This window comes from Equus asinus, chromosome 9, assembly GCF_041296235.1.
Source record: "Equus asinus isolate D_3611 breed Donkey chromosome 9, EquAss-T2T_v2, whole genome shotgun sequence".
In the NCBI taxonomy this organism is placed as follows: Eukaryota; Metazoa; Chordata; class Mammalia; order Perissodactyla; family Equidae; genus Equus; species Equus asinus.
In genome coordinates, this window is record NC_091798.1 from 6306161 (window position 1) to 6330841 (window position 24681).

The following is a 24681-nucleotide window of genomic DNA, read 5'->3' on the forward strand; positions in this document are numbered from 1 at the left end:
TTATCAAGGCTTCTAAATGGGGCACGTGTTCCTCTAGTGAGAAACACGGCGGAGAACGCTCTGCAGTCCGCCCAGGTCCGGGATCGCCCCGCGCCGCCCGGGATCTGCCCTCCGGCTCCCGCCTCCCGCCCCACGCGGGCCCCGGCCCCACGAGCCTGCTCCCCTCCGCGTCTGCCACACGCCTGTCTTCGCAGCCGTCGCACAGACACGTCCGTGGCTTATTCTCCGCTCCCGCCGCCCAGAAGGGTCTCGAGGGCGATGACCTTTGTTTCGTTCACTGACCTACTTCGGACTGCGCACAACGTCGCTCGGCACGCGGCGGGCACTCAGCACGCCTGCTGAACGACTGAAGGGGAAACAGGCTCCTCCCCTGCGGCCGCCCACCCGCCTGCCTACCACTTCCGCAGACGCGCTCCCACGACACCCTTCCGTTTCCTTCTCGAGGAACCAGGAAGCGCGCCCGCAGCAGCGCACAGAACGCGCCCGCCAGCCCGGAAGCGGGAGTCAGGCACGAGACCCGCTAAACCGGGCCGCGCCGCGCAGGCCACGCGGGGAACTACACTCCCCAGAATCCCCGGTCCTCTCGTGGACTACACTTCCCAGAGGCGTTGGCGGCCGGCCGGCCCTCACTCGCCCTTGCCCCGCCCCTCCGGGCCCTGCGCGGGGCACCGGGCATTTGCTGCGGGAGCGAGCGGCTCCGGGTCCCGAGGTCCCGCAGGCGTCGCCCGGGGGGAATCCCGACCCGAGGCTGCTGTCGGCCGGGCGGTCCCGGAGCCCCCGCGGCGGAGCGTGGACGGGGAGGCACGGGCCCCGGAAGCGCCGAGACTGGGCGAGGTGAGCGGCGGAGGGCGGCGGACGCGGGCGGACGGCCCGGGGCTCGGGGCTCGGGGCTGCGGCTGCGGCCCTTTCCGGAGCCGAGTTCTCGGAATCCGGAGTCTGACTCCTTGCCGGAGGGCGCGGGCGGCGCGGAGACGAGTTGTGCGCGGGACGGCGTGAGGTCCGGAGCGCGGTGCCCCCGCGCCGGCGTGTGCCCTCGGACCTGCTCCGGAGGCGGGGTGCTGGCAGTGCCGGCCGCGCTGCGGGGCCGCCGGTGTAGACGGCCCGGCCCACTGCGAGGCGCTGCTGCCGGGGTCCCGGTCCTGGCTCCCTGAGCCGGGGAAGAGGTGGGGCCGCACCAGTGCTGCCCGCCCCGGCTCCGCCGACTTCCCGCTCCGCGGCACGCGGGGTCGTTCCGAGGCGCGAGGACCGCGGCGCTGCTGGCTCAGAGGCGCGGGCAGCGGAAGGGGCTTCCTCCTGGCCCCTCTTTCTTCCCTCAGATCCGCCTTCGGGAGCCTCCGCCCGTCCTCCGGGAAGAGCGGCGCCGGCGGACATGGCTGCTGCACGGAGGGGAGCGAGGCCTCAGGTGAGCTCACTGCGCCCCGGGCCGTGGCGACAGCCGTGCGTGTCGGGCCTGCCCAGCCCGCGCCAGCGTTCCGAGCCCCAGCCTTTTGCCCTTGGAGGAGTCGGTCCGCCTGGTGCACGGGGGGTCCTGTAGGGCGTGCTTGCCTCCTCTCCCGAATCCGCGTCTAGACTCTCTTTTCCTAATAGACAGCCCTTTGCTCATTAACCTCGAGTCGCTGTGTGATCGCTAACTCGACGGCTAAGATGCCGTGTGTCTTCTGTCACCCGGGGACATGTGCTCTTGGCAGAACTCTTCTCCCGCCTCCCTGTCTTGCCCTCGTACCCCCTTCCCTGCCCTCGGCAAGAATGCTTTTCTTTTCTTTTTCTTTGCTCCCCGGCGAATCCTCCTGACACCTTCCCCAGGCGTCTCCACTCCCCAGGCGTCTCCAGCCCATAGTTTTCCGTTTTTTCTGCCTCTTAACTTTGTGGATTGCGTGCCTTGCTCTCCCACTCTCGCGAAAAGCCTTCTCGACCTGCCGTCTCCATCTTCGTGTTGTGGGGTTGGGGATGGGGATGGGAAGGGCCCCCCGTGAACAAAGCGGAGCCGGGTGGGAGGGGACCCAGTGGGAGAGGTCTCTGGACTCCCAGGCAGAGAGAAGCCCCTCGGGCAGCGGCAGGGAGGTACGTGGGGTCCGGGTGGTAGAGAGGCCGTGTGCACAGTGGTGAGGAGGTGGGGCTCAGAGACAGGCGGCGGGGTGTGAACCCATCTCCTCTGTTGCCGTTTGTGGGCTTTGGACATGTAACTCCACCTCTCCGTGCCTCAGTTTCCTCACCTGTCAAATGGGAGTAAGAGCAGTGCCTACCTCATAGGGTTGGGAGAGCATCAGTGAGTTAGTTCTTGAGAGTGTTAGATGGGGCCGGGCAGATGGTAGATGTTCGTGTGTGGCGTTTGTGGTAGCGGAGTCATATTATTCCAGTAGTAATACTGTTAACGTTGATAGCCAGAAGCTGCTCTGCTGTGTTTCTAGGACCCAGAAAATCCTCCTCCTTTCCTTACTGATCCTCATGTAACAGGAACAGCATCACCTTTGTTCTCGCTCTCATAACAGTTATTAGCCTCATTTTACATATGGGGAAATTGAGGCTCAAAGAAATTAACGTGAATTCAGGCTCAGGGTGTCTGGCCTTCAGGTTCAGGCTTGGGGTATGGTCCGGCCATGCCTCCGGTGCACCTTTCAGAAGCATGGCAGACCCAGCCCTGTGGTGCCCGAGCTCTTCTGCACTGTGGGCAGCTTTTGGGGAGAGTGCAGTGGGATTTGTCTCCTGAGGCATGAGCCTGCCACTGCCAGTCTGGGCTGATCTTTTCTAAGGCTTTCCCTTCCATGCCAGCTGAGCCAACTTGCTCTCTTGCCCAGAATCTTCTCCATCCCTGCGTGTGACTGGATCCCCGACAGCATCCTCCCCAACCTTGCCTGCTGCCCGTGTGGTAGGACCGCGTGGACTCGTGTGTAACACTCAGTGACAGGACCTTTCAGACCAGAGACAGACTATACCGAGTGCTGGGTTAAAAGGAACCTTTAATTACTGTCCTGCCTCTGCCACTAGGAGAGTATGTGACCCGGGTCTTGACTGCCCTGGACCCTGTGTTTCTATCTCAAATGAAGACTGAACTGGGAGATGGTATATGGTCCTGTCCAGCTACGTCTTTCTCTTTCATTGTTCAAGTCATTTCCTGCACTTCTCTTGCCTGCCACTTGGATTGTAAATTCTTTGAGAGCAAAGGTCATTTCTTGCATTCCTCCCCAATATGCAAGTAATTTAATGCTTCTTCTTACCATAAAAATATTGCGTGATCATCGTAAAAATTTTAGAGAATAAAATTTGCACCTATATGTATCTGTATACGTGTGCACGTGTATATATGTATTTGCGTAGATGCGTTTATGTGTGTGTATATATAGTTGTGTCTATGTGCGTGTATTTGTGGGTATATGTTTTTCGTGTATACAAAAGAAAGTAAAGTTGCCCTTAACCCCACCATCTGGAGGTAATCACTGTCAGTCATTTGTTATGCATCCCTCAACATCATTTTCTACGTACATATATAGTTATTTTCAAAAATGGGAGCAAGCTATGCACACTGATCTGTAACCTTCCTTTCGTATTTAATATCATGGCTGTATTTTTAAGTCAACAAATGTGGACTTAGTACTGTCAATTTTAATGATTTCCCAGCATTTTATATTGATTTGATGACAGCTGACATCTGAACCTTTAAAATGAGCCAGACACGGGGTTAAGTCCCTTGAATGGATCGTCTTGTTTGTTCGTTGACTCTCTTTGGGAGGTTTCGAGAGGCCGCTTTGCAGAGTGATTCAGAGTGGAGACTGGGACCTCCCCGGATCCGAGTCCCAGTTCTACTGCTGACCAGCTGTGCGACTTTAGACAAATTTCTTATCCTCTCTGTGACTTTGTTTTCTCTTGTGTAAAATGGGGACAAGAATAGTACCTTCTTCTTAGGGTTGTTGTGAATTTTAAGTGAAGATTATATTGCAGATTAACATAAAACTCCAAGAACAGTACCTGACCCATAGAAAGCGTTCAGTAAAGGGAGCTGTTTCAGTCTTTCGTTGCTGCTGTCCTCAGGCTTCCGTGAGCACACACGTAGTCCCTTAAGTTATTTAACCTAGTCTCATCAGGTTATTTAGGTTTTCGGTTTTTTTGCTATCACTAACCCCACGATAAATGTCCTGTGTGTGCATTTTTGTGCACTGTTTGTTATAATCCAAATATAGTAATTGGTGAGCTAACAAATATTAGTTTAAAACCGTTTATAGCCTTTAATATGTATTATTGAAGCACCATCAGAACCATTATTCTAATGGACACTCCCTCTGATGGCCTTCGTTCCTCCGCACATCTCTTATTGTGGTTGACACAGAGCCTGGTTCATGCTTCCTGACGCTCAGTATACATTTGTCATTGGTCGACTGTTCACTAAACAGATGATCTGGAATCTTCAGAACCTGGAATAATAGGAGCAGCATTTCATGGTAGGCCGTCTGCCTCCCCACGCCACCTTCCTCAGTGTGTGATGGGTGGTCCTGGGTGAGATGGGATGGCTTGTCATTATAGGTGTCGGTGACGTTTGAGGATGTGGCTGTGCTCTTTACGCGGGATGAGTGGAGAAAGCTGGGTCCTTCTCAGAGGAGCTTGTACCAGGATGTGATGCTGGAGAACTACAGTAACCTGGTCTCATTGGGTAAGGAAATCGTCCCTGTAGAGAAGGAATTCAGAAATTGGGATAACCGGGAACCTGCTTCTCCGTTAAAAATCGTGGGTCATCAGAAACTTTAGCTGAGCTTTGCCTCAGGCTTGTACAGATTGGGTCTCCATGAGTAAATATGAAACCTTTTTCTCCCCTTATGGGCGTGGAATACCCCGTGCATGGGGCAGTCTGCACAGCTGCACGTTAGAAGTCCCTCGTAGTTCAGGCTACATTTTCCTACTCTGATTGTTCTGTGATTTGTTTGCTCATCTCTCAGCAGAGAGCTGCCCTCTGCCCTCTTCATTGACCTTCTGCTTGCCTCCCCAATTCATAAATCAGAATAACGTAGCACCCACTTCCCCTAGATGAAAGCTGTGGATCATCTAATAAACTTGCACTGAGTTTTGCTGTGCGATTGTCCTTACAGGATCTCCACAAATAAGTATTAAAAATATATTCCCCTCATAGGCATGGAGCTGCCCCAGGTATGGGAATGGAGGAGGTGGTGCCAGTAATCAGCCACTTCCCTCGGTATAAGTGCACATTGGAAGCGTCTTCACGGTTCAGGCATCATTTCCCACAGTGATTGTTCTGGGGTTTGTCTGCACAGCTCTCAGCAGAGGGCTTTGTTCAACCTCTGGACCTACCACTTGCCTTTCCTGCTTGACTTTTGCGGGGGTCAGCATGCTTTTGCTATGAAGGGCCAGGTAGTAAATATTTTAGGCTTTGCAGGCCACATATGGTCTCTGTAACATATTCCATTTCTTTTTTTTTTTTTAACCATTCTTTTCTCAAGGGCCGTACGTAAACAGACAGTGGGCTAGATTTGTCCTATGAGCTGTAGTTTGCTTAAGACTGCCATCTTTGAAAGGGAGTCAGACAGTGTTTTCTCGTTTTAACCAAGCTGCTTGGCACAGAATACCTTGATACATAGCTTTTTACAAATTTTAATTCAGTCTGTGCACCTAACATCTTCCATCTGATACAGAAAGCCAGTGGTACCCTCCTAATGAAAGCTGCATGTTTACCACGGTTCCCTCACATACAACTAGTTATTACGTCGTCATGTCCTGGGAGTCCCTTGCGTTGTCCCGAGCACATCCCTCACATTGTGGGGGCACAGCTGCAGCACCCCACAGGAGCCCTTTGCCCCATCCCCTGAGTTTTCCACTCAGATCTGGGCTACCTCTTTGTGTGGAAACAAAACCAAGTCTTTTTTTTTTTTGTCTGTGAGCAGGACTCCCATTTTCCAAACCCAAAGTGATCTCCCTGTTGCAGCGAGGAGAAGATCCCTGGAAGGTGGAGAGAGAAAGTTCTGGAGGCTGCTCCGCAGGTGAGTGGGCGGCGAGTGGGCAGCTCAGGTGCCTGGGAATGGCTGCAGGCAGCAGGCTGGTTGGCAGGCAGACGGCGTGGGGCAGGAATGTTCTCCGGGGCTCAGTCCCCAAGAAGTGCCGAAGGGGACGCGCAGGCCCCCACATGAGCTTCCTCTTTTTCTCTGGTGATCGCTTCACAAATGAATCTCCGTCTCTTTCCTCCTCTCTCCTGTTGCGTCAGAAGAGGGCTACGTTTCCACGTCTTCGTTCACAAACGTGGTGCAGTTATGGAGCTGCGGGTCGGTCATTCTGCCTGAAGCTCAGTGTATGTGGGACAGAGGAGGCGCCAGAGGAGGGGTGTTAGAGAGCTGGGGGGGCCACGCTGTAACTTGCTTTGGTGCACTTCTCGAGATGTGAATGTCCCCTCGATGACTGCAGACAGTTAAAGGATTTTAAGCAAAAGAACGTTACGGTCCTTGATATTTTGGAAAAGTTGGTCTGAATCAGACACGGCACAGACATTCTCCACTAAAGGCATAGCTAAAGAAGCCGTGGCATGTCCCTCTGGTGAACAGCGCCACAGTCGGGTAGAGGGCGCAGTGAGGTGGCCCGAGCCCAGGGTGTGGGAAGGATGAAAGCAGGCTGCGCAACACTGGTAAGGTGCATCACCGTATGTGTGTAAAGAAAACTGCGTGGGTGTTTGTCTGATGTAAAATGCCCATGTAAGGGCAGAGAGCAGGGCTGGGGGGCACCCCTTAGCTGGCTCCATTTGGAACGGGACCGAGAATGAGCGTGAGGAGAGGGCACTTTATCTCACGTAATGTTTGGATTTCTTGCAGAGCGTATATTCATGAAGTCCTTGTGTAGTTTGAATTTAATAAGAATGGTCACTTTAGAAGCGTTGGCGGGCTTAGATTTAAAGTGATGCAAAATTAGGAATGGGAACCTTCCGGAGGTTAATGCATAATGTAGGCAAGACGTTACTGGGGCTCGGATGAAGGCACGTGCAGTGGGGTTCACGAGGGAAGAGGAGGGGCCCTTTGAGGGTGCAGGATGAGTTCGGCGTGGGATGGGTTCATCTGAGGTGTGAGTGGAACCCTCGAGTAGAGATCGCCGGTGGACGCTCATATGAGGTGTGGGGTGCTGGAACTCGAAAGGGAGGTCAGAAAGTCATGGTGCAAAGGTGGCATTGAAGATGCCTTGCGATGACCAGGAGAGGGGACAGGGCACAGGACGGAGTCCCAGGAAACCTCAACTTTTACGAGGTGGGTTAAAGAAGAGTGTGTGACTGAGCCTGAGAAGGTCATCGGAGGAGAGAAACGGGAGAGGCGGCTGTCTTGGAAGTTGGGGATGGAGAGCTGTTGAACTGGGGAGGCTCGGGCCCTGGAGGAGCCAGGTTCCAGCCCTGCCGCTGTGCTCCTGTCCTGTGATAAGCAGAGAGTGAGTTCCGTGCTGGGCACTGGCGGTGCAGCAGCAACAGAAAGACGCAGGACCCACCCTGGTGGAGCCCAGTCAGGTGGGGAGACAGCCTCCTGAACTGAGTGCACACAAGGGTGTGGAATGACAGGGTCCCATCAGGACCTGGAAGGAAAGAGACGCAGTACGGTGACAGCGTGGAACAGGATGGGGCGGTGCTGGCAAAGGCTTCCTGATGAAGGGCTGGACCCCAGGATGTGGAGTGTTCCAGGCATCGGAAAGGGCCTGTGTGCGAGTCCAGAAAAAGGAAGCCAGCGTGTGCAGATGGGAGCGGGGAGAGCAGAGAAGAGTCAGCAGGAGAGGAGCAGGTATCAGATCCCACTGGGCCCGGGGAGCCCCGTCACAGGGTCTGGTCCGTGCCTGAGAGCCAGGCAAGCCCTGAGGAGCTGGGAGGAGCTGCAGCCCCAGGGTTACATTCTGCCAAGGTCAGCCTGCGGCCAGCGCGGAGCCTGTTGGTGCGACATGGGGGGACTTGTCTGAGGCTGGGACAGGTCCAGACAGTCAGTCCGTAGCCCTCACCTCGGGGGCCCAGCAGATGAGCTGTGGGCCAGGCTGCCTCAATGCCCCAACCCCACGCCAGGGGGAGATCTCCTCCTGCTGTAAGTTGAGGTTTTTGATGTGGGAACCACACTTGTCTATCTATCATTTCAACTCTCATTTGGGAGAAATACACTAATTTTGTGGAAACTGGCAGACGCCACCCCAAAGTAAGCAGAGAGTGCAGGCAGCAGGGAACAGCTGCGAGTTGGGAGGGGTGTCAGTCCTGCTTTTAGGGTGGGCGAGTCTGGCCTGAAAGCTCAGGGGCAGAGAAGAAAGGACCCTCTCCCCTCCCTGGGAGCCTCTCATCCATGAGTGAGTCTCCCGTCCTGAGTGAAGTGGGTGTTGTTGGCTTAAACGGAATAGATGGTCTGGCTGGAGGCCAAAGCTGTCCAGGGAGGTGCTGGGACCACCTGGCGACGGGGTCGCTGTCCTCAGTTAGCCCCTGCTCGGGTTTGCCAAGACTCCCCTAAAGGCAAACTGTGGGTGGGTGTCTGAAGGGGTCAGGGCGTCCAAGCCGGCCAGTGCGTGTTCCTCTCAATGGGTGAACCTCCTCTGTGCCCTCAAGATGAGAGCAGACGGGACATCTGGGAGTGCGGGCGTGTGGCTGTGTCTTTCCTGCACCCCTGACGAGTCTCCATCGGCCTGGACTAAAGTGGCCTCAGAACAGCTCCCCCGGGGAAGGTAGCACTTCCCTGCGGGCACGGGTGAAGGACCTGGACGCTCCTGGACGCACCCCCGATTGTTAACTCTAGAGCAGAGCCGAAGCCTTCCCTTTGAACAGCCAGGGACAGGAAAGCGCGCGCTCCCCCAGAGGACTCCTCCCACCTCTGGATGCCTCCAAATGTTCTTTAAAAAAATTTTCTTCCCTTCAAAACTGTTCACAAGTAGGAAAAACAAAACAAACCGGAAAGACAATTGTGTCCCCCCTGAGTGCGGATGTTCGAGTTGAGAGGTGAGAGGCGCTGGCCCGAAGGGTGTGTGTCTCATCTGAGTCTCGCTTAAGAAATGAGCCCCGAGTATACTCACGGAGGCCATGCTTTTCTGGAAGAGTTAGGATAAGAATGATGTGAGTAAACCAACTTGTGCGTCTCGTGAGTTGGGTTTACACCCAAATGTGGAAATATTCTCGAAATCTGAAATTCAGAAATCCAGAGATGATCTGGGTAAACCGTTACCTCCAGTGAAACCGTGCTTGTCTCTTTCCTTGTCTTTTTCTCTTCCTTTGCTGTCTTTATGCGAGAAACCGAGTCAAGCGGACTGAACTGTGCAGGGTGGTCAGCTGAGGGTCGCTCGGGCCGCCTTCCACTCCCGGGACTTGCTGGCGCTCCTGCAGGGAAGTGCTGTCGGGGTCGCAGTCTATGGCAGTAGGTGCGGTGGTTTGAGAGAGTGAATTTCTCACAAGGTGAAAGTGGAGCCCACGTGCTCCGTAGCCCAGTCTAATATGTGTGAGTTAGTCTGTCCTTGCCCCCTGCCCTCCCCAGCAAAGACCCCCACATGCCCCTGCACCTCCCGTCCTGCCACCGACATCTGTTCTCCCTGTAGCTGCCAGAATGACCTACAGTCATGCGAGCTTAACGACGGGTGCATTGTCAGATGTGTCGATTGATTTGTCATTGTGCAAACATGATGGAGGGCACTTACACAAACCTAGACCGTGTAGCCTACTACACACCTGGGCTCTATGGTACTGTTCTTACGGGACCTGTGCGGTCCGTCGTTGACTGACATCACTGTGTGGCACATGAACGTATCTAAAAGGCAAATCAGGCCACCTCACTCCCTTGCTCACAACCTCTGGTGGCTTCCGTCACCTAGAGCACAATCCAGAGTGGCCTCAGAGGCCTGCATGGTCTGGCCCCAGCTACCCTTTCCCCTCCTTGCACTCTGCCCTTCATTCGAGGACTCTGCTCACCCTGGCCTCCTTGCAGTTGTGCCGCGGGCCAAGCAGGGTCCGCCTCAGGGCCTCCGCACTTGCTTTTCCTCTCCTGGACTGTTCTGACTCATGACCGGAGCCCACATGACTCACTCCCGGGTCACACAGCTCATGTAAGACACGGCCTCCATCCTCCACGTTCTTGATCCCCTCCCCGTGCTTTATTTTCCTCTGAGTGCTTAGCACTGCATGGTGGTACCTGTTTACTTACTACCTGTGTCTTCCTCTCGATTGTAAACTCCCTTATGCTGGGTTGTCTGTTTCATTTGTCCCCATTTCCCCAGTGCCTGGTCAGAGTAGGCCTCCAGTGAGTGAATGCATGAAGGACTTGGCTAGGTTGTGTTCTTGGAGACAGACAGAAGTGAACCAGCTTCAGAGATATTTGGGGGATAAAGCAGTGGGACTTGGAGATGGATTAGATACAGAAGGTAAAGGAAATGGAGGTGTCAAAGATGCTTGCTTGGTTTGTGGCTTGTTCTGGGATGGACAGTGATATTCACAGAGATAGTGGCACTGGGAGGAGATCAGATTTGGGGGATGGCGTAAATTTGGTTTTACGTGAAGTAAATTGAGATGTTTTGGGTTGACCCAGTTACCCAAGTAGAGATGTCAAGTAGCCTTTTAGTTTGGAGTACGGTTCCTCATAGTATAGAGTGGACATGAAATGTAAATTTGAGAGACTCTGGTCAACCATTGAAGCAGTGGTTGAGTTTGAGTTAGCCTGTGGAGTGGGTTCAGAGTACAGTAAGAGCAAGAAAGAGCCTGGGACTCGGTCTTGAGGAACTCTGACATTTCATGGCCAGGTAGAGGGAAATGAACCCATGGGGAAGTCAAAGTAGGTATACTATATAGGAAGAAAGTTGGGGGAGTCTGGTGTCATTGAAGTCGAGGCTCATAATAGGATGGGATCAGTAGAGGTAAGGAGAAGTGGATGGATTTGAGACATGTTTAGATGGCAGAATAAACAAGTCTTGGTAATTGATTAGCTGAGGGGCTGAGGAAGAGGTGTGGAGCCTGCCTCTTAAAGATTTGATTGAGAACTGGTGCCAGTGACAGAGACAAAGGGGCTATACAGGTTGGAGGGAATAATTATGAGTTCAGTTTTAGGCATATTGACTTTGAAGTGTCTTTGAGACATCTAAGCTGTTGTTTTGAGTAGGCTGTTGTACAATTGGGTATGGAGAGTAGAGGAGAAGTCTTACCTAAGGTATGTATTTGTGATCGAAACTTTCACAGAGTGAAAAGAATTGGGCCTAGGGCTAAACCCTGAGGAACCCCAAGGATTAAAGATCAGGTGGAGGAAAATGAGTGCACAGAGGAGATTGAGGCTAGAGGAAAATGAGAGGAATGTGGAGGAAAGTATGGGGTCACTGTAGCTTAGGAAGAGAGCATCTCAGGGAAAGCAAGGGGTCATGCTCAGATGCTCCTGAGAGGTGGGTTAGGGGAGAACTGAAGAGAGGGCCTTGTCTCGGCCACATGGTGGTCATAGTTGCCTTAGCGAGGGTGGCGGTAAGGACAGAAGCCAGAATGGAGCCCAGGAGGGGACAGTGAGCAGGAGGAAATGAGCAAGTGCAGGATGCTGTAGAAGATCAGATGTGAAGCAGAGGCCACAGCAGTAGCTGGAAGAGCTCTTCTCTGCATACATAAATATTTATACTCTTTTTCCTTTGTCCACCCCTGTTAGGGTAGACAGCACACATCATTCTGCCTCTTTCGCTTGATATATGTGGAAACTCTTTCCGTGTCAGTACATAGAGAGCTTCCTCATTCTGGGGTGTAGTTCTAAGGCCTTAGGCTGGCTCTCTTGGCTAAGGGAAGAAGTGATTTTGGTTTTATGTGGCTTTGGATGATGTTAGCCCAACAGGTCCAGTTTGGGCTAGAATTTTAGAAATGTTATGATTGTTAATTAGCAACATGGATATTGATTTAAAGCTATATCTCTATCATATACCAATGCAAAGTCCGGATGTATTACAGTTAGAGTTAGCCCAAATGTCCTTCACAGGAATCTGGTTGGACAGACCGAAGTACATCACACAGTGGAATTCTGTGCAACTGTGAAAAGGAAAGAAGAAGGCCTCTATAAATCCCACTATGGGGTGAGCTCCAGAATATATTAATAAGGGGGGGAAGTGCAGAACAGAACAGTGAGAATACTACAGTCAGGTGCTACATTAGGACGTTTTGGTCAGTGATGGCCTGCATATACAGCGGTGGGCCCATAAGATTAGTACCGCGGAGGCTGGGTGTGTGGTAGGCTGTACCATCTATGTTTGTATGAGTACACTCTATGACGTTCGCACAATGATGAAATCGCCTAACCACGCATTTCTCATAACAGATCCCCATCATTAAGTGACACATGCCTGTACTTTTATCTTAAAAAGGAGGAGATATCAAAAAGGAAAAAAGTATGTATTGGCTTATATTTTTTTAAAAGAGATAGAAGCTCCCCCAAAAAAGGATAAAAGCAGATCAATAAAAATGGTTAACTTTCAGATGAAGGAAGAAAAAGAAAGGTTAGAGAGAATAGGGATAGAATCTAGAGTTTGTTTTTTAATCTTGTTTTTATAATTTTGACTTTGGAGCTATAAAAATATTTAATATCATTATAAAACAAGATGAAATCGAAATGAAAAAATGTTCCATAAATATTGAAAGGAAAATGACACAAGTGACCCTAAGGGCATTTAAGGTTTGTGGCTCAGTCACATAGAGAAGAATTATTTCAAATTCCTGTACATCACAGCAGTATGAATAAACATCCTTAGTGGTTTATATCTGTGATGTTGTGATTTATAATAAGAAATATATATTTGGTCTTCAGCGTGTTCCTGGCACAGAGCTCCTAAGACTTTGGAATTTCCCAAGCCAAGAGAGCGACCTAGGTATCTTTTGTTATGTTAATGAAGTGACTTGCATTGCACCTAATAAAAGAGAGTGGTTGCCAGGGAAACCAACGGTGCGTTTAGAGAGTTGGAACTTTCATTCCCACCCCCTGACCTCTGGGGAGGGGAGAGGGGATGGAGGTTGAGTCAGTCACCATTAGCCATTGATTTAATCAATCATGCCTATGTGAGGAGGCCTCCACAAAAACCCAAAAGGACAGAGTTGGAGAACTTTCCGTTTGGTGAACATGTGGAGATTTGGGGAGAGTGGTACTCTCCAAGAGGACGCTTCTCATGCCCTTTCCACACATCCTGCCCTATGCATCTCTTCCATCTGGCTACTCCGGAGTTAATATCCTTTATAATACATTCGTGATCTAGTAAATAAAATGGTTTTTTGAGTTCTGTGAGCCACTTTAGCAAATTAATCAAGCCTAAGGAGGGAGTCATTGGAACCTCTGGTTTATAGCCAGTTGGTCAGAAGCACAAGTGACAGCCTGGGCTTGCCACTGGCATCTGAAGTTGGGGGCAGTCTTGTGAGACTGAATCCTTAACCTGTGAGATCTGATAGCATCTTCAGGTGGATAGTGTCAGAATTGAGTTGAATTCTAGCACGCCCAGTTGATGTCCGAGAATTACTTACTGTTGGTGTGGGAACTACCCCCGACCCCACACTCTGGAGTTGGGTACAGAACTTTTAATATCTTAAGGGCAAAGATAATTTCAAACAATAGTGTTGATTTGGATTGGTATAAATAAAAGTATGTGGTTATGTTTAGAAATAGAGTTCTTATCTTTGAGAAACATGTTCTGAAATATTATGGAGGAAATGGTACAACATCTGGGAGTTACTCAAGCATATGGTCATGGAAGAGAAGTAGAGGTTTATGTTCGAGCGCTAAGCCTGCCCCAGCGAGGTACCGCAAACTGGATGGCTTAACATGACAGAAATTTGTTGTCGCACCGTTCTGGAAGCTAGAAGTCCAACTTCAAGGTGTTGGCAGGGCCCTGCTTCTCTGAGACTTTGGGTAGAAGCCTTCCTGGCTTCTTCCTAGCTTCTGGTGGCCAGCATCCTTGTTGCTTGGCTTGCAGCTGCAGTACTCCAGTGTCTGCTTCTCTTATCGCATGGTATCCTCGCCGTGTCTTCACATGGTCTTCCCTCTGCACGCTTGTCTCCAGGTTTCCCCTTTTTATGAGGACACCAGTCATTGGAGTAGGACTCACCCTAATGACCTCATCTTAACTTGATTAAATCTGCAAAGACACTATTTCCAAATAAGGTCCCATTCTGAGTACTGGAAGTTAGGACTTGAACATGTCTTTTTTGGGTGACAGAGTTCAACCCTTACCAAGGCAATAGATGGAACAACATTGTGACTGTTGAAGCCGGCAGGAAATTCATTGTACAGTTCGCTCTGCTTTTGTATATGATGAACATCTTCCATAAGAAAAAGCTTTAAAAATTAGAATTACCAATAACAAAATTTCTAAAGTGGCATCTTTTTCGCCAACACACGCATTATGGAGGATGTTTACAGATGTGTAGTTCTACCCCTATCATGGTGTTGTATATAATTCCCAGCATATTACCACCCTCACTTCTCTCACTCTCTAGAAAATCTTGATAGACTGCAAATGCATATGATCTTTTTATAGGAATAACTTTTAATCTGACCAGCTATAGGATATGGTGGGGAGGGATACTTTAGGAAGTAAGTCTGGAAAGCCAGCTTGGGTTCAGAGATTTCGATGCTGCCTCCAGCCCTCGTGCTGCCCCGCCTCCAGCTGGCCGACATCTAGTTCTTTAAAATCCCGTCTTAGACGTTTCTTCCAAAAAATTCTGACCACCACCTGTACGCCTTCCCTGTTTTCACCCTCCACTGTCTAAGGGTATTTTGGGTGCTGAGCTCACATTCGCATCCATTTCTGCCTCATCTTTTTGTTGTAGAAATTATCACTTTGTGATGTGATTACTTATTCCTTCTTTGTCTCTAATGCCAAACTGTCAACTCCTTGAAGAAATTAACTTTCTTTTCATTCTTGAATCCGAAATGTCTTGCGAATCACCAGTGCCTAGGATAAAGCCTGACATATTGTAGTGCTTTTTAAATATTTGACAAATGAGTTTAATAAGGAGCAGTCAATGCTTTTTGAAGTAGTAAGAGGAGTTCTTTGTAGTAAGAGGGGTAAATCCAGTGGGAAATAATACGGGAAAGGTGAGAGATGGGTGAAAGGGTCAAATCGAGGGTCAGTAGCAGTAGTCACTATAGCGTAAGGAGAGCCTGAACTTGGATGTATTAATGATGGTTGTTAGAGACACCTTACTGATGAGATTTAAGAGAATTTAATAACTGACTAGACTTGGACTACAGGGGAGTGAAGATTCTGAGATGAAACTAAGAATTTATGGCAAAGTCACTAAAAAGGTTATGATGAACTTTGAACTGGGAAACATAGAAAAAAGCCTTGAAAAGGAATGCTCTGGGTTCAGATTTGGACAGGCCGAATTTGAAAAGAAAGGTACTCAAATGGAAAGTCCTGCAGGCAGTGGGAGATACCTCTGTAAAGTATTTTGAGCAGTCAGGATTGTCATTCACATGGGAGGTGTGGGAGCGGATGAAGACATCTAGGAAGAGAACGTTGAAGAGAGACTGGCAGAGTGTCATAAGAGCCAAGGGAGGAGAATCTGGAAGCACTTTGGGTGGTGGCCATTGGCAAGATCATTCTGGTGTCTACACTTCCGACCTAAGTCTTGACTTTGTTCATGAGGTAGCTCTGGTCCAGGCTTGACTCTGGGAGGGAGCAAAGATTGAGCTGCACTTCAGGAGACAGATCTGTAGGCCTGTAGAGAACTCTTAAGCAGATCATAGGGAACAGTTAGGATGCCCACAATCCAGGACTCATACCCATCTCAGTGGGAAACAAGAATTCAGGACTAAGATGCTGGCACTTTACGTAGAGCCGAAGTGAGTTTCCCTTGAAGCTGTAATCACTTCCATAAAAAAACAGAAACTCCCCATGTCCTCTTTCTCTTATTCTCCTTTAAGAAAAACTTTTCAAAAGCATTACTATACTTGATGTTTCTGTTTTCTCACCTGCCATCGTTTCTTCTGTGCACTCCAGCAGGGCTTTCTTCGTGCCATTCCATGCACACCGTGGCCGTTAATTCCCAGACAGTCTCCATCGGGCACAGTCAGGGCTCAGTGTTTAGTTCTCAGATTGTTTGTCAAAGTTGATCATTCACCCCTCCCTGAAGTACTTTCTTCCTTTGGCCCCTGGCACACCATACTCTTCTGGTTCCTTCCTTTTCTTGACCTCTGATATTGCAGTGCCGAAGTGATTTCTTTCAGTTCCTCAGCTTTAAATAAAACCTAACTACTGATGACTCCCAAATACCGAACGGTAGCCCTGACCTTCTCCCAGATCTCCAAAATAACAAATATGACTGACAGTTTAGTGTCTCCCTCCAGCGTCTGTTAAGGCCTCTCAGCCATAGCAAACACACCTGAAGCAGGCTACACCATCAGACTGGCCTCTGCCTAGTCTTGCCCTTCTCAGGAACCTGGGCCGGCATTCGTCATTTTCAGGCTGGAACCTAGGAGTGATCCCTACCTTTGTTACTCCCTTTCAGCACCCCGCGTACAGTCTGTCAGCAAGTCCAGTCCTGTTGGTACTTCCTTAATAGTGTATCCTGATGCAGACATCGGTGCCTCCACCCCCTTCTCACGTACATGACTGTGGTAGCTTCCTACGTGATCTCTCCCCTCGCTGCTTCCACTGTGCCCTAGCCAGTCTGTTCTCTACACAGTAGACAACTCGAGTGAGCGTGTAACTCCCCAGGGCTCCCCATCATGCTGAGAATAAAATTCCAAGTCCTTCCCTGACCCGTGAGGCCTTATGTGACTTGCTCTACCTGCTGCTCCAGTTTACCTACCAGTTTCCCCCTGCTCTCTGCGCTCTAGCCACGCAGCCTCTTTCCTTTCCTCAAAAGTCACCGCGCTTGCGTGTCTGCTGTTTCCTTTGACTGGGAAGCTCTTTCTTCACATATCCACATGGATTTTCTTTATTTACTTATTATTTGTCACTCCCTCCCCCCCAGCACTCACACACCACACACATACACACACACACTCTCTCTCTCTAAAGTATAAGCTCCTTAGAGGCCTGCTTTCCCTAGGACATTACCTGACCCACAGTAGGCACTTAAATCATATTTGAATGGAAAGGATGTCTCCAGCATATGCAAAGATGAAGACAGACAGGAAAAAGCATGGAGTGCTCCAGAAACTCCGTGAAGTTCTGCATGCCTGGCAAGAAGCCAGGGGAGGGAGATGAGGACAGAGGTGGACAAAGGTCAGAACACGAAATACCTTGTTCACCATGTTAAGTACCCTGGACTTTATAAGTGAATCATTGAAGATAAGCTTGAGGATCTTAAGGAAGTTTGCAACATGATAGGATGTGGATTTTAGGAAAATGAGTCTGGCTGCAGTGTGGAGACTAAACTGGCAGAGAGTAAGACTTGAAGTAGGGAGATTAGTTAGGAAACCGTGGTAGAAGCAGTGAAGCATAAGAAACAAAGTACCATTTAGGTACTGGAGCCTGATGCTCAGGGCTCTAGTAAAGGTTTTGGTCACAAAACTGCGGTCTTTACATACAGACTTAAGGCAGGGTCTCTAGCTTTACCTCATTAGCCAGATTCCAAATTGTGGAATCCTGGTATCTTCTTCCCAGCACATGTACTAACCCAGAACCAATGACTGAGATGCACAGGGGAAAGTACTCAATCTTTGTGACTGCCTCCCGTACTTTTGCCCAAATAATGTATTGAAATTTGATCATTTAATTTGGCAAGACTTAGATGGAGAAGGAACTAGGAAGGTGTTGGGCAGAAAGTTAAAAACTTCTCTTTCTCTTATAATAAATAGTAAAGATATAGGTGCATATAAAATTAGTCAAAGAGGGTATGTAGTGAAAAAAAAAATCCCAAACCCTAGGAAATACCAGTTTTTAAAAAGGGAGCAGAAAAAGTCATCTATGAAGGAAACTGAGAAGTGAATACTGGTAGAAGAAAAAGAGAAGCAGAGTATTTTATGTTCAGCAAGCAGAGGAAATATGTACCCAGATGAGAAAGTGAATGTCAGATAGGAATCCCAAATAGAGTGAGATGCAAGGTGCACTGTGCACAGTTACCTGTAGCCCGGGAGAAAATGCCAAACTCTACGCACAACCATTCCCCTGGCAAAATATAATATCCAGTGAATTGTGTCTTTACCCAATTTTAATATTTATTGACTTTAGTTCTGTTCTCTACCACTTTATCACATTAGCCTTTTCTACCTTTTTATGTTTATGCCTGCTTTACTGTTGATCTTTGACTCTTTTCTACCCTGCCGCCATAGGCTCTCTTGCTTGATACATGAGCAAGGCTGCCTTCCTAGCTTGCGACTTTTGGCTTTGTGCCTAGCTGTGGCACTTCTGTAGATTAATTCAGTAAAGCCTTCCTGTTTGAACTGGCCCTGAGACTCTCCCGTCGCCCATGTTGTGTACTGTTCTGGAAGGCTACTTCTTCTACAGGTGTTTGAATGGTGTGTGTGTGTGTGTGAAATTAATAATAAGTAACTGAGACTATCTGACATTGTTCAAACTGAGAATTAGGAGTATATAAATAATTGAGGGAGATTAACAAAACAGACACGTTGTATCTAATTCAGATGCCATCAGGAGGATCTATAGGTTAATAGGGCATGCTGATCTGCTTGCAGAGGACACTTAGGGTACAGAAGGAAGGTGAAATATATGTAGATATAGATAGAGAAATATAATTATATTTAATGTAAAGGTATTACGTATAGATTTTTTAACACTGTGGTAGGTGCTATAATGAGGGAAATGGACTATGAAAACTCAGAGTTAAGACAGGACTCAGAAAGAGTTAACTTTTGAAGTGAATCTGACAGATACAAAGGAATTTGGTATGAAGGAAATGGGGGAAGGCTTTCCAGATTAAGCATGATTACACAAAGAAGATGATTTAGGAGTCTGTCGTGGGCTTGGACCCTGCTCCCAGCCTGCCTTTCCCAGTTTGCACTCCCCTTGTCATCCCTCTTCTCCATTCTCCATTAGCCACTTCTCCTGGTCACTCTTAGACTCACCCTCTTCATGGGTTTGTTTTATTCTTTTTTCCACCCATGTGCTTCGGCTCCCATTGATTGTTTTTCTACATTGCCTAAATCTCTTTAAGTTTTTCTTCTTACTATTTTTTTAGCCACATACCGAGACCTCATTTGAATATCTCCAATATTTATTCATTCTGTACGTGTAGATTCAGTAGCCAAATGCTGTATCACATGAAACATCTTTAATTTTTTTCCTCCCTCCAGGATGGAAGAGCAGTCATAAAACCACAAAGTCGACTCAAACACAAGAGTCTTCATTTCAGGAGCAAATAATGAAAAGATCCAAAAAGAATGGGCCCTGGGACTTCAAATCAGAAAGTCCCTGCATGTATGAAAACAGATTCGAGAAAAACCAGGAGAAAAAGGACAGTGTGCAGATAGTTTCGGTCACCCACACAAAAACCCTCACTGCAGAAAGAAGACATAAAAATACTGAATTTGGCCAAAACTTCAGCCCAAAGTCAGTCGTTGTTAGGCAACAGATGGTTCCCAGAGAAAAAACACCACCAAAATGTGAAATACGAGGAAACAACTTCAAACAGAATTCAAATTTACTTAATCAACCAAAAATCATCACAGCAGACAAACGCTATAAGTGTAGTAAATGTGAGAAAACCTTCATTAACACATCATCCCTCCGTAAACACGAGAAAAACCATAGTGGAGAGAAGTTGTTTAAATGTAAGGAATGTTCAAAAGCCTTTAACCAAAGTTCAGCTCTTATTCAACATCAAATAACTCATACTGGAGAGAAACCCTATGTGTGTAAAGAATGTGGGAAAGCCTTCACTCTTAGTACATCGCTTTATAAGCACCTGAGAACACATACTGTGGAAAAATCCTATCGGTGTAAAGAATGTGGCAAATCCTTCAGCAGAAGGTCTGGCCTTTTTATACATCAAAAAATCCATGCTCGAGAAAATCCCCATAAGTATAATCCAGGTAGGAAGGCATCTAGTTGCAGCACGTCCCTTTCTGGGTGTCAGAGACATCATTCCAGAAAGAAGTCCTATTTATGTAACGAATGTGGCAACACCTTTAAGTCGAGCTCATCCCTTCGTTATCATCAGAGAATTCACACTGGAGAGAAACCTTTTAAATGTAGTGAATGTGGGAGAGCCTTCAGTCAGAGTGCCTCTCTCATTCAACATGAAAGAATTCACACTGGAGAAAAGCCGTACAGATGTAATCAATGTGGGAAAGGCTTCACTTCTGTTTCACGACTTAATAGACACCGAATAATTCATACTGGTGAGAAGTTTTATAACTGTAATGAATGTGGTAAAGCCCTAAGTTCCCACTCGACACTTATTATTCATGAGAGGATTCATACTGGAGAGAAACCGTGTAAATGTAAAGTGTGTGGGAAAGCCTTCAGACAGAGTTCAGCTCTCATTCAACATCAGAGAATGCATACTGGAGAAAGACCCTATAAATGCAATGAGTGTGGGAAGACATTCAGGTGTAACTCCTCCCTTAGTAATCATCAGAGAATTCATACTGGAGAGAAACCATATCGATGTGAGGAATGTGGGATATCTTTTGGCCAAAGTTCAGCTCTTATTCAACATCGGAGGATTCATACGGGAGAAAAACCCTTTAAATGTAATACGTGTGGGAAAACTTTTAGACAAAGCTCATCACGTATTGCCCATCAGAGAATTCATACTGGAGAGAAACCCTATGAATGTAATACCTGTGGGAAACTCTTCAACCACAGGTCCTCCCTTACCAATCATTATAAAGTCCACATTGAAGATAAGCCCTAGAACGTAGATTTGCATGTGTGAGAGCCTTAAACCAAAGCTGATTAGAGTACATGAGAGTGATGTGATAAATGCTATGGATATGAAAACCCTTCTTGTAATTTAGTCCTCATCAGATAGTAAATTACAAGGATAAACCTTGACTATGTAATAGATAATGAGGAAAGTATAAAGTGTTTGTGCCTGTCAGACACGTTTTTAAGTAACCTGAAATGAGTTCACAACTGGAGACATTGCATATTTGTAAAATAAAAGAATTGTTTTCTCTCTACAGCAGTGTACACTAGATAGCATATGTGATTTTCATAAACATCTGGTGGGGGGGTGTGCACTGGATTTCTCATTTTAAAAAACTATAAACGTAATACTTTTTTATAACATTTTAATAGCATATAAAACATGCAATCAAAGAAATTATACGTTTTTAGAGGAAAGGACCAAATAAAAGAAAAATGAACTATAAACTACCTCTCAGTTTATGGGGTTTGTCCTTTTCCTGACCTGATGTCAAATTTTGTGCATGGATTTCGTCTAAAAATAAAAGTCTGTTCTCTTCCTTTGCACTTCCAATAATTGCTGTGAACTGGAAATTTTCTACCAAATTTCTAATTCTGTTCTCAGAATTTTTTTTTTTGCTCTGAAGTATGCCTGCTGTGTACTGTGAGCTGTCACCTTAAGTATATTAATGGAAAAATAAGCAATTATTTCACACTTAAAACTATTAAATATATATATATATTTAAGTTCAGAAAAGAAGGAGCTACCAAACAAGTTTAATGAATCTAACACCTGTGCCAAAATATCAAAACGTACATCAGTCATTTCAGGACATAAAAAGTATGTTTTCCTTACTTGGTGTTCTCTAGTGTCAACTTCAGGAAAGCAAAAGGAGTAATTATCCACAACTTGGTAATTTTTTTTAATTCCAGCTTTGGGGCAGATAGTATACTGCATACTGGGAGTTTTAGGAAGAGAGACACAGGCCTTCAAGAAGCCATGACTTGGGGGAAAGGGGATGGAGTTGAGGGACTAGCAGAAGAGTAAGCAAATCATGTCACAGTATGTCAGTATGGTGGTTTTAACAGGCAGGTAGGTATGATAGTGTGTATAGAGGGCAAGGATGTTGTGGGGACTTGCACAGGATGAAGAGGAGATTGAACCCAACCAAGGAAACCTAGAGACATCAAAGAAAGCTTTCCAGAGACAGTGATTGCTGAGCTAGATTTTCAAAGAATAATAGGAACTCTCCAGAGGGTGAGAGACATATTCCAAATAAAAAACTGCATGATAAAGGTACAGGTGGGCAATGTTAGGACACCTTTGTGGAAACTCAAATATAGAACTGATGAGAAGGAGAATGACAGATCTTAAAGTTTGAGAAGAAGGCAGAGGCTAGATGATAAAAGGCCTATTTGCCATGCTAAGAAGTTTGGGTTTTATCTGAAAATCAATGGAATTAAAGATTTTAAGCAAGAGAAATTGTTCTGGCAACAATGCGTAGAGGATGAACTTAGATGGTTGAAGAAAACCGTCCAGACTGATGCCTAGAAATCTGGGCGGGAGTAATTCAGGTGATAGATGAAAGAGAGTCCAGCTCAAGCAGCAACAGCACAGGTGGGGAACACGAGACAGATACTGTATTAGGATAAATGAGACGTGGTGTTCACAGCAAGTAGACGAGGTTGGTGAGTAAGAAGGTGGCTGAACTGACTCACGGGTAGGGTTGCCAGGTAACCTGTATACAGAGGATATCCTGTATTTAATGATTTTTGTTCTGCATCCTGTATCAATTCCATCAGGTTGCCTGTAATGTAGTCAGTTGTGGTTTTTTTCCCAATAACAGAAGTTCAGCAGTCAGAACTATTTTTCTGCTTTAGTAATTGGCACTTAAATTACTTAAATGTGGGGCCGGCCCCATGGCCTAGTGGTTAAGTTCAGTGCACTCTGCTTCAGCAGCCCAGGTTCAGTTCCTAGGTGCATACCTGCAGCGCTCATCAGCTGCCGTGTTGTGGCATCCCACATACAAAATAGGAAGAGTGGCACAATGTTAGCTCAGGGAAAATCTTCCTCAACCAAAAAAAGAAAAATTACTTAAATGGCAACACTAGCGGAAAATCATACCTCCACAAATAAAGATCTGAACAATCCTTTATAGTCTCCTGTGTTTTTGGCTGAGGAAAGAACAAAACTTGGAATGGAGAATTGAGTCTTGTTTTCCATATTAAAGAAAAGACTTCTTTTTGCCGAAGTCTCAAGTTGTAAACAAATAATCACCATTAATTAGAACTTTGGATCAGTGCACATACTCTGGAATTCGGCAGGAGCGGCTGTGCCTCTGAAAGTTAGCACATTAAGGGCACTCCAGCTTCTGAGAGTGCAGTCAGTGACAGTCCCAGACCTCGAGACAACAGTCAGCAGATGCCTCACCACAGTGACCATGCTTTGGAAAGTACACCCGTCAAACACCGCCTTATTCCAGTCATGACACTAACACATTGAAAGTCTGTCAATCCATAAACACTTCTGCTTCTGAAAATCCACCGATCCCCAGACCGAGCTTCCCCAAACCTGGTCTTAGATCAGCTCTGGCTTTCTTCAGGGAGCCTGTTCCTTGAAAATACAGCTCTCCCGTACAGGCATACATGAAGTTCACCTTCCCTGCATCACATATCAAGTTCAATCTGTTATTAGTGTGCACCATTTCATCAGTTCAACCCCACTTTACTGTTAGCACCTCAGCCCTGTGAGTGACAGTGCACTAGTGAGGCCATGAGACTATCAAATTGAATGTTTTCAATTCATGTGGTGATTGCTATCATCTACTTTTTGTGTATTTAAATCCCAAATACAAATGTAAATTTCATGACTAATTTTTAGAACATTGGCTGGCTATTAAATGAGGAAAAAGTCTTTTTCAAACTTTCTGCATTATGAAACTTTCATTCAATATCAAAAATGACAGAAAGTTAAATATAAACCAGCATATACAAACAGCTAAACCTAAGAGATATATGATTACCTCAACTATAAAAGGATAAAGTAACAAATTTTCTGATTAAAAGACATTTGGATGAAAATAAAATAATCATAGTGGAAGTTGTTATGGCCACACTGCATCATCATCATCAGTTTTTTCAGCACAAATGACCGATCAAATGTGCCAGGAGTATTTTCCAATTCTCAAATTGCAAACAAATTTTCAAGTGCCAGGATAAAATACTGCTGTAACAAAAAATGCAATAGCTCCACTTACTATCGTAAAGTATTAAAGATCTAAAATGCCTCATCTTTTTACAACATAGCCCAGGATGCAAGTAATCACAATGCAGAAAAAATTTTACTATCGTAAAGTATTAAAGATCTAAAATGCCTCATCCTTTTACAACATAACCCATGATGCAAGTAATCACAATGCAGAAAAAATTTTCCCTTTGCTTATGCAATGATTTTCTCATGAAAAACTCTTAGAAGGCTATTGCAAGTATAATCCATTCTAGATGAGACTTCAGAAACAATATAAAGTTTTTGCAGAAACTCAGTGAGTTAATGAGGAATAGTGCACTGCTTTGGGTAGAGATAATACAAGTGCAAATTTTGGTGGATGTGGAGAAGTGCATACAATTTATTGCAAGTTGAAACAAAATATAGAGGATTCTGTGGAAGGTGTCGGCTGTCCTGCCCATATTCTGCATTTCCGCATATGTTGCACAGACAGCATCTGATATCCTTTCTGTTGACCCTGAAGTAGTTCTTATGAAACTGTTGCATTACTTCAGTATTTAACCATGTGAGCAGTTAAAGGATTTCTGTGATTTTGTTTGCATTCGGTTATCTTAAGTTATCTAGCATTCAAAAACTTGTTTGGACTTCAGCTACAATGTATAAACAGCTTGGAAGTCATCACTCCGATCCTTAAAACAAGAAAAAGCTGGACAAGC

At 46.9% G+C, this 24681-nt stretch overlaps 1 protein-coding gene across 2 annotated transcripts; it reads left to right on the forward strand.

Annotated features, from left to right (window-relative positions):
- Nucleotides 1–699: 699 nt before the first annotated feature.
- Nucleotides 700–21207, forward strand: ZNF354A (zinc finger protein 354A). 2 transcript variants are annotated; one of them, XM_014834879.3, is made up of 5 exons: nt 700–834; nt 1317–1402; nt 4516–4642; nt 5886–5981; nt 19182–21207. In XM_014834879.3, the coding sequence occupies exons 2-5, from the start codon at nt 1370–1372 to the stop codon at nt 20744–20746; spliced, it is 1821 nt and encodes a 606-aa protein (XP_014690365.1). In that variant the 5' UTR covers nt 700–834; nt 1317–1369; the 3' UTR covers nt 20747–21207. The 2 variants fall into 2 exon arrangements, with proteins under 2 accessions (XP_014690365.1, XP_070373056.1); XM_070516955.1 differs by lacking the exon at nt 1317–1402 and having other exon boundaries at nt 703–834.
- Nucleotides 21208–24681: the final 3474 nt, after the last annotated feature.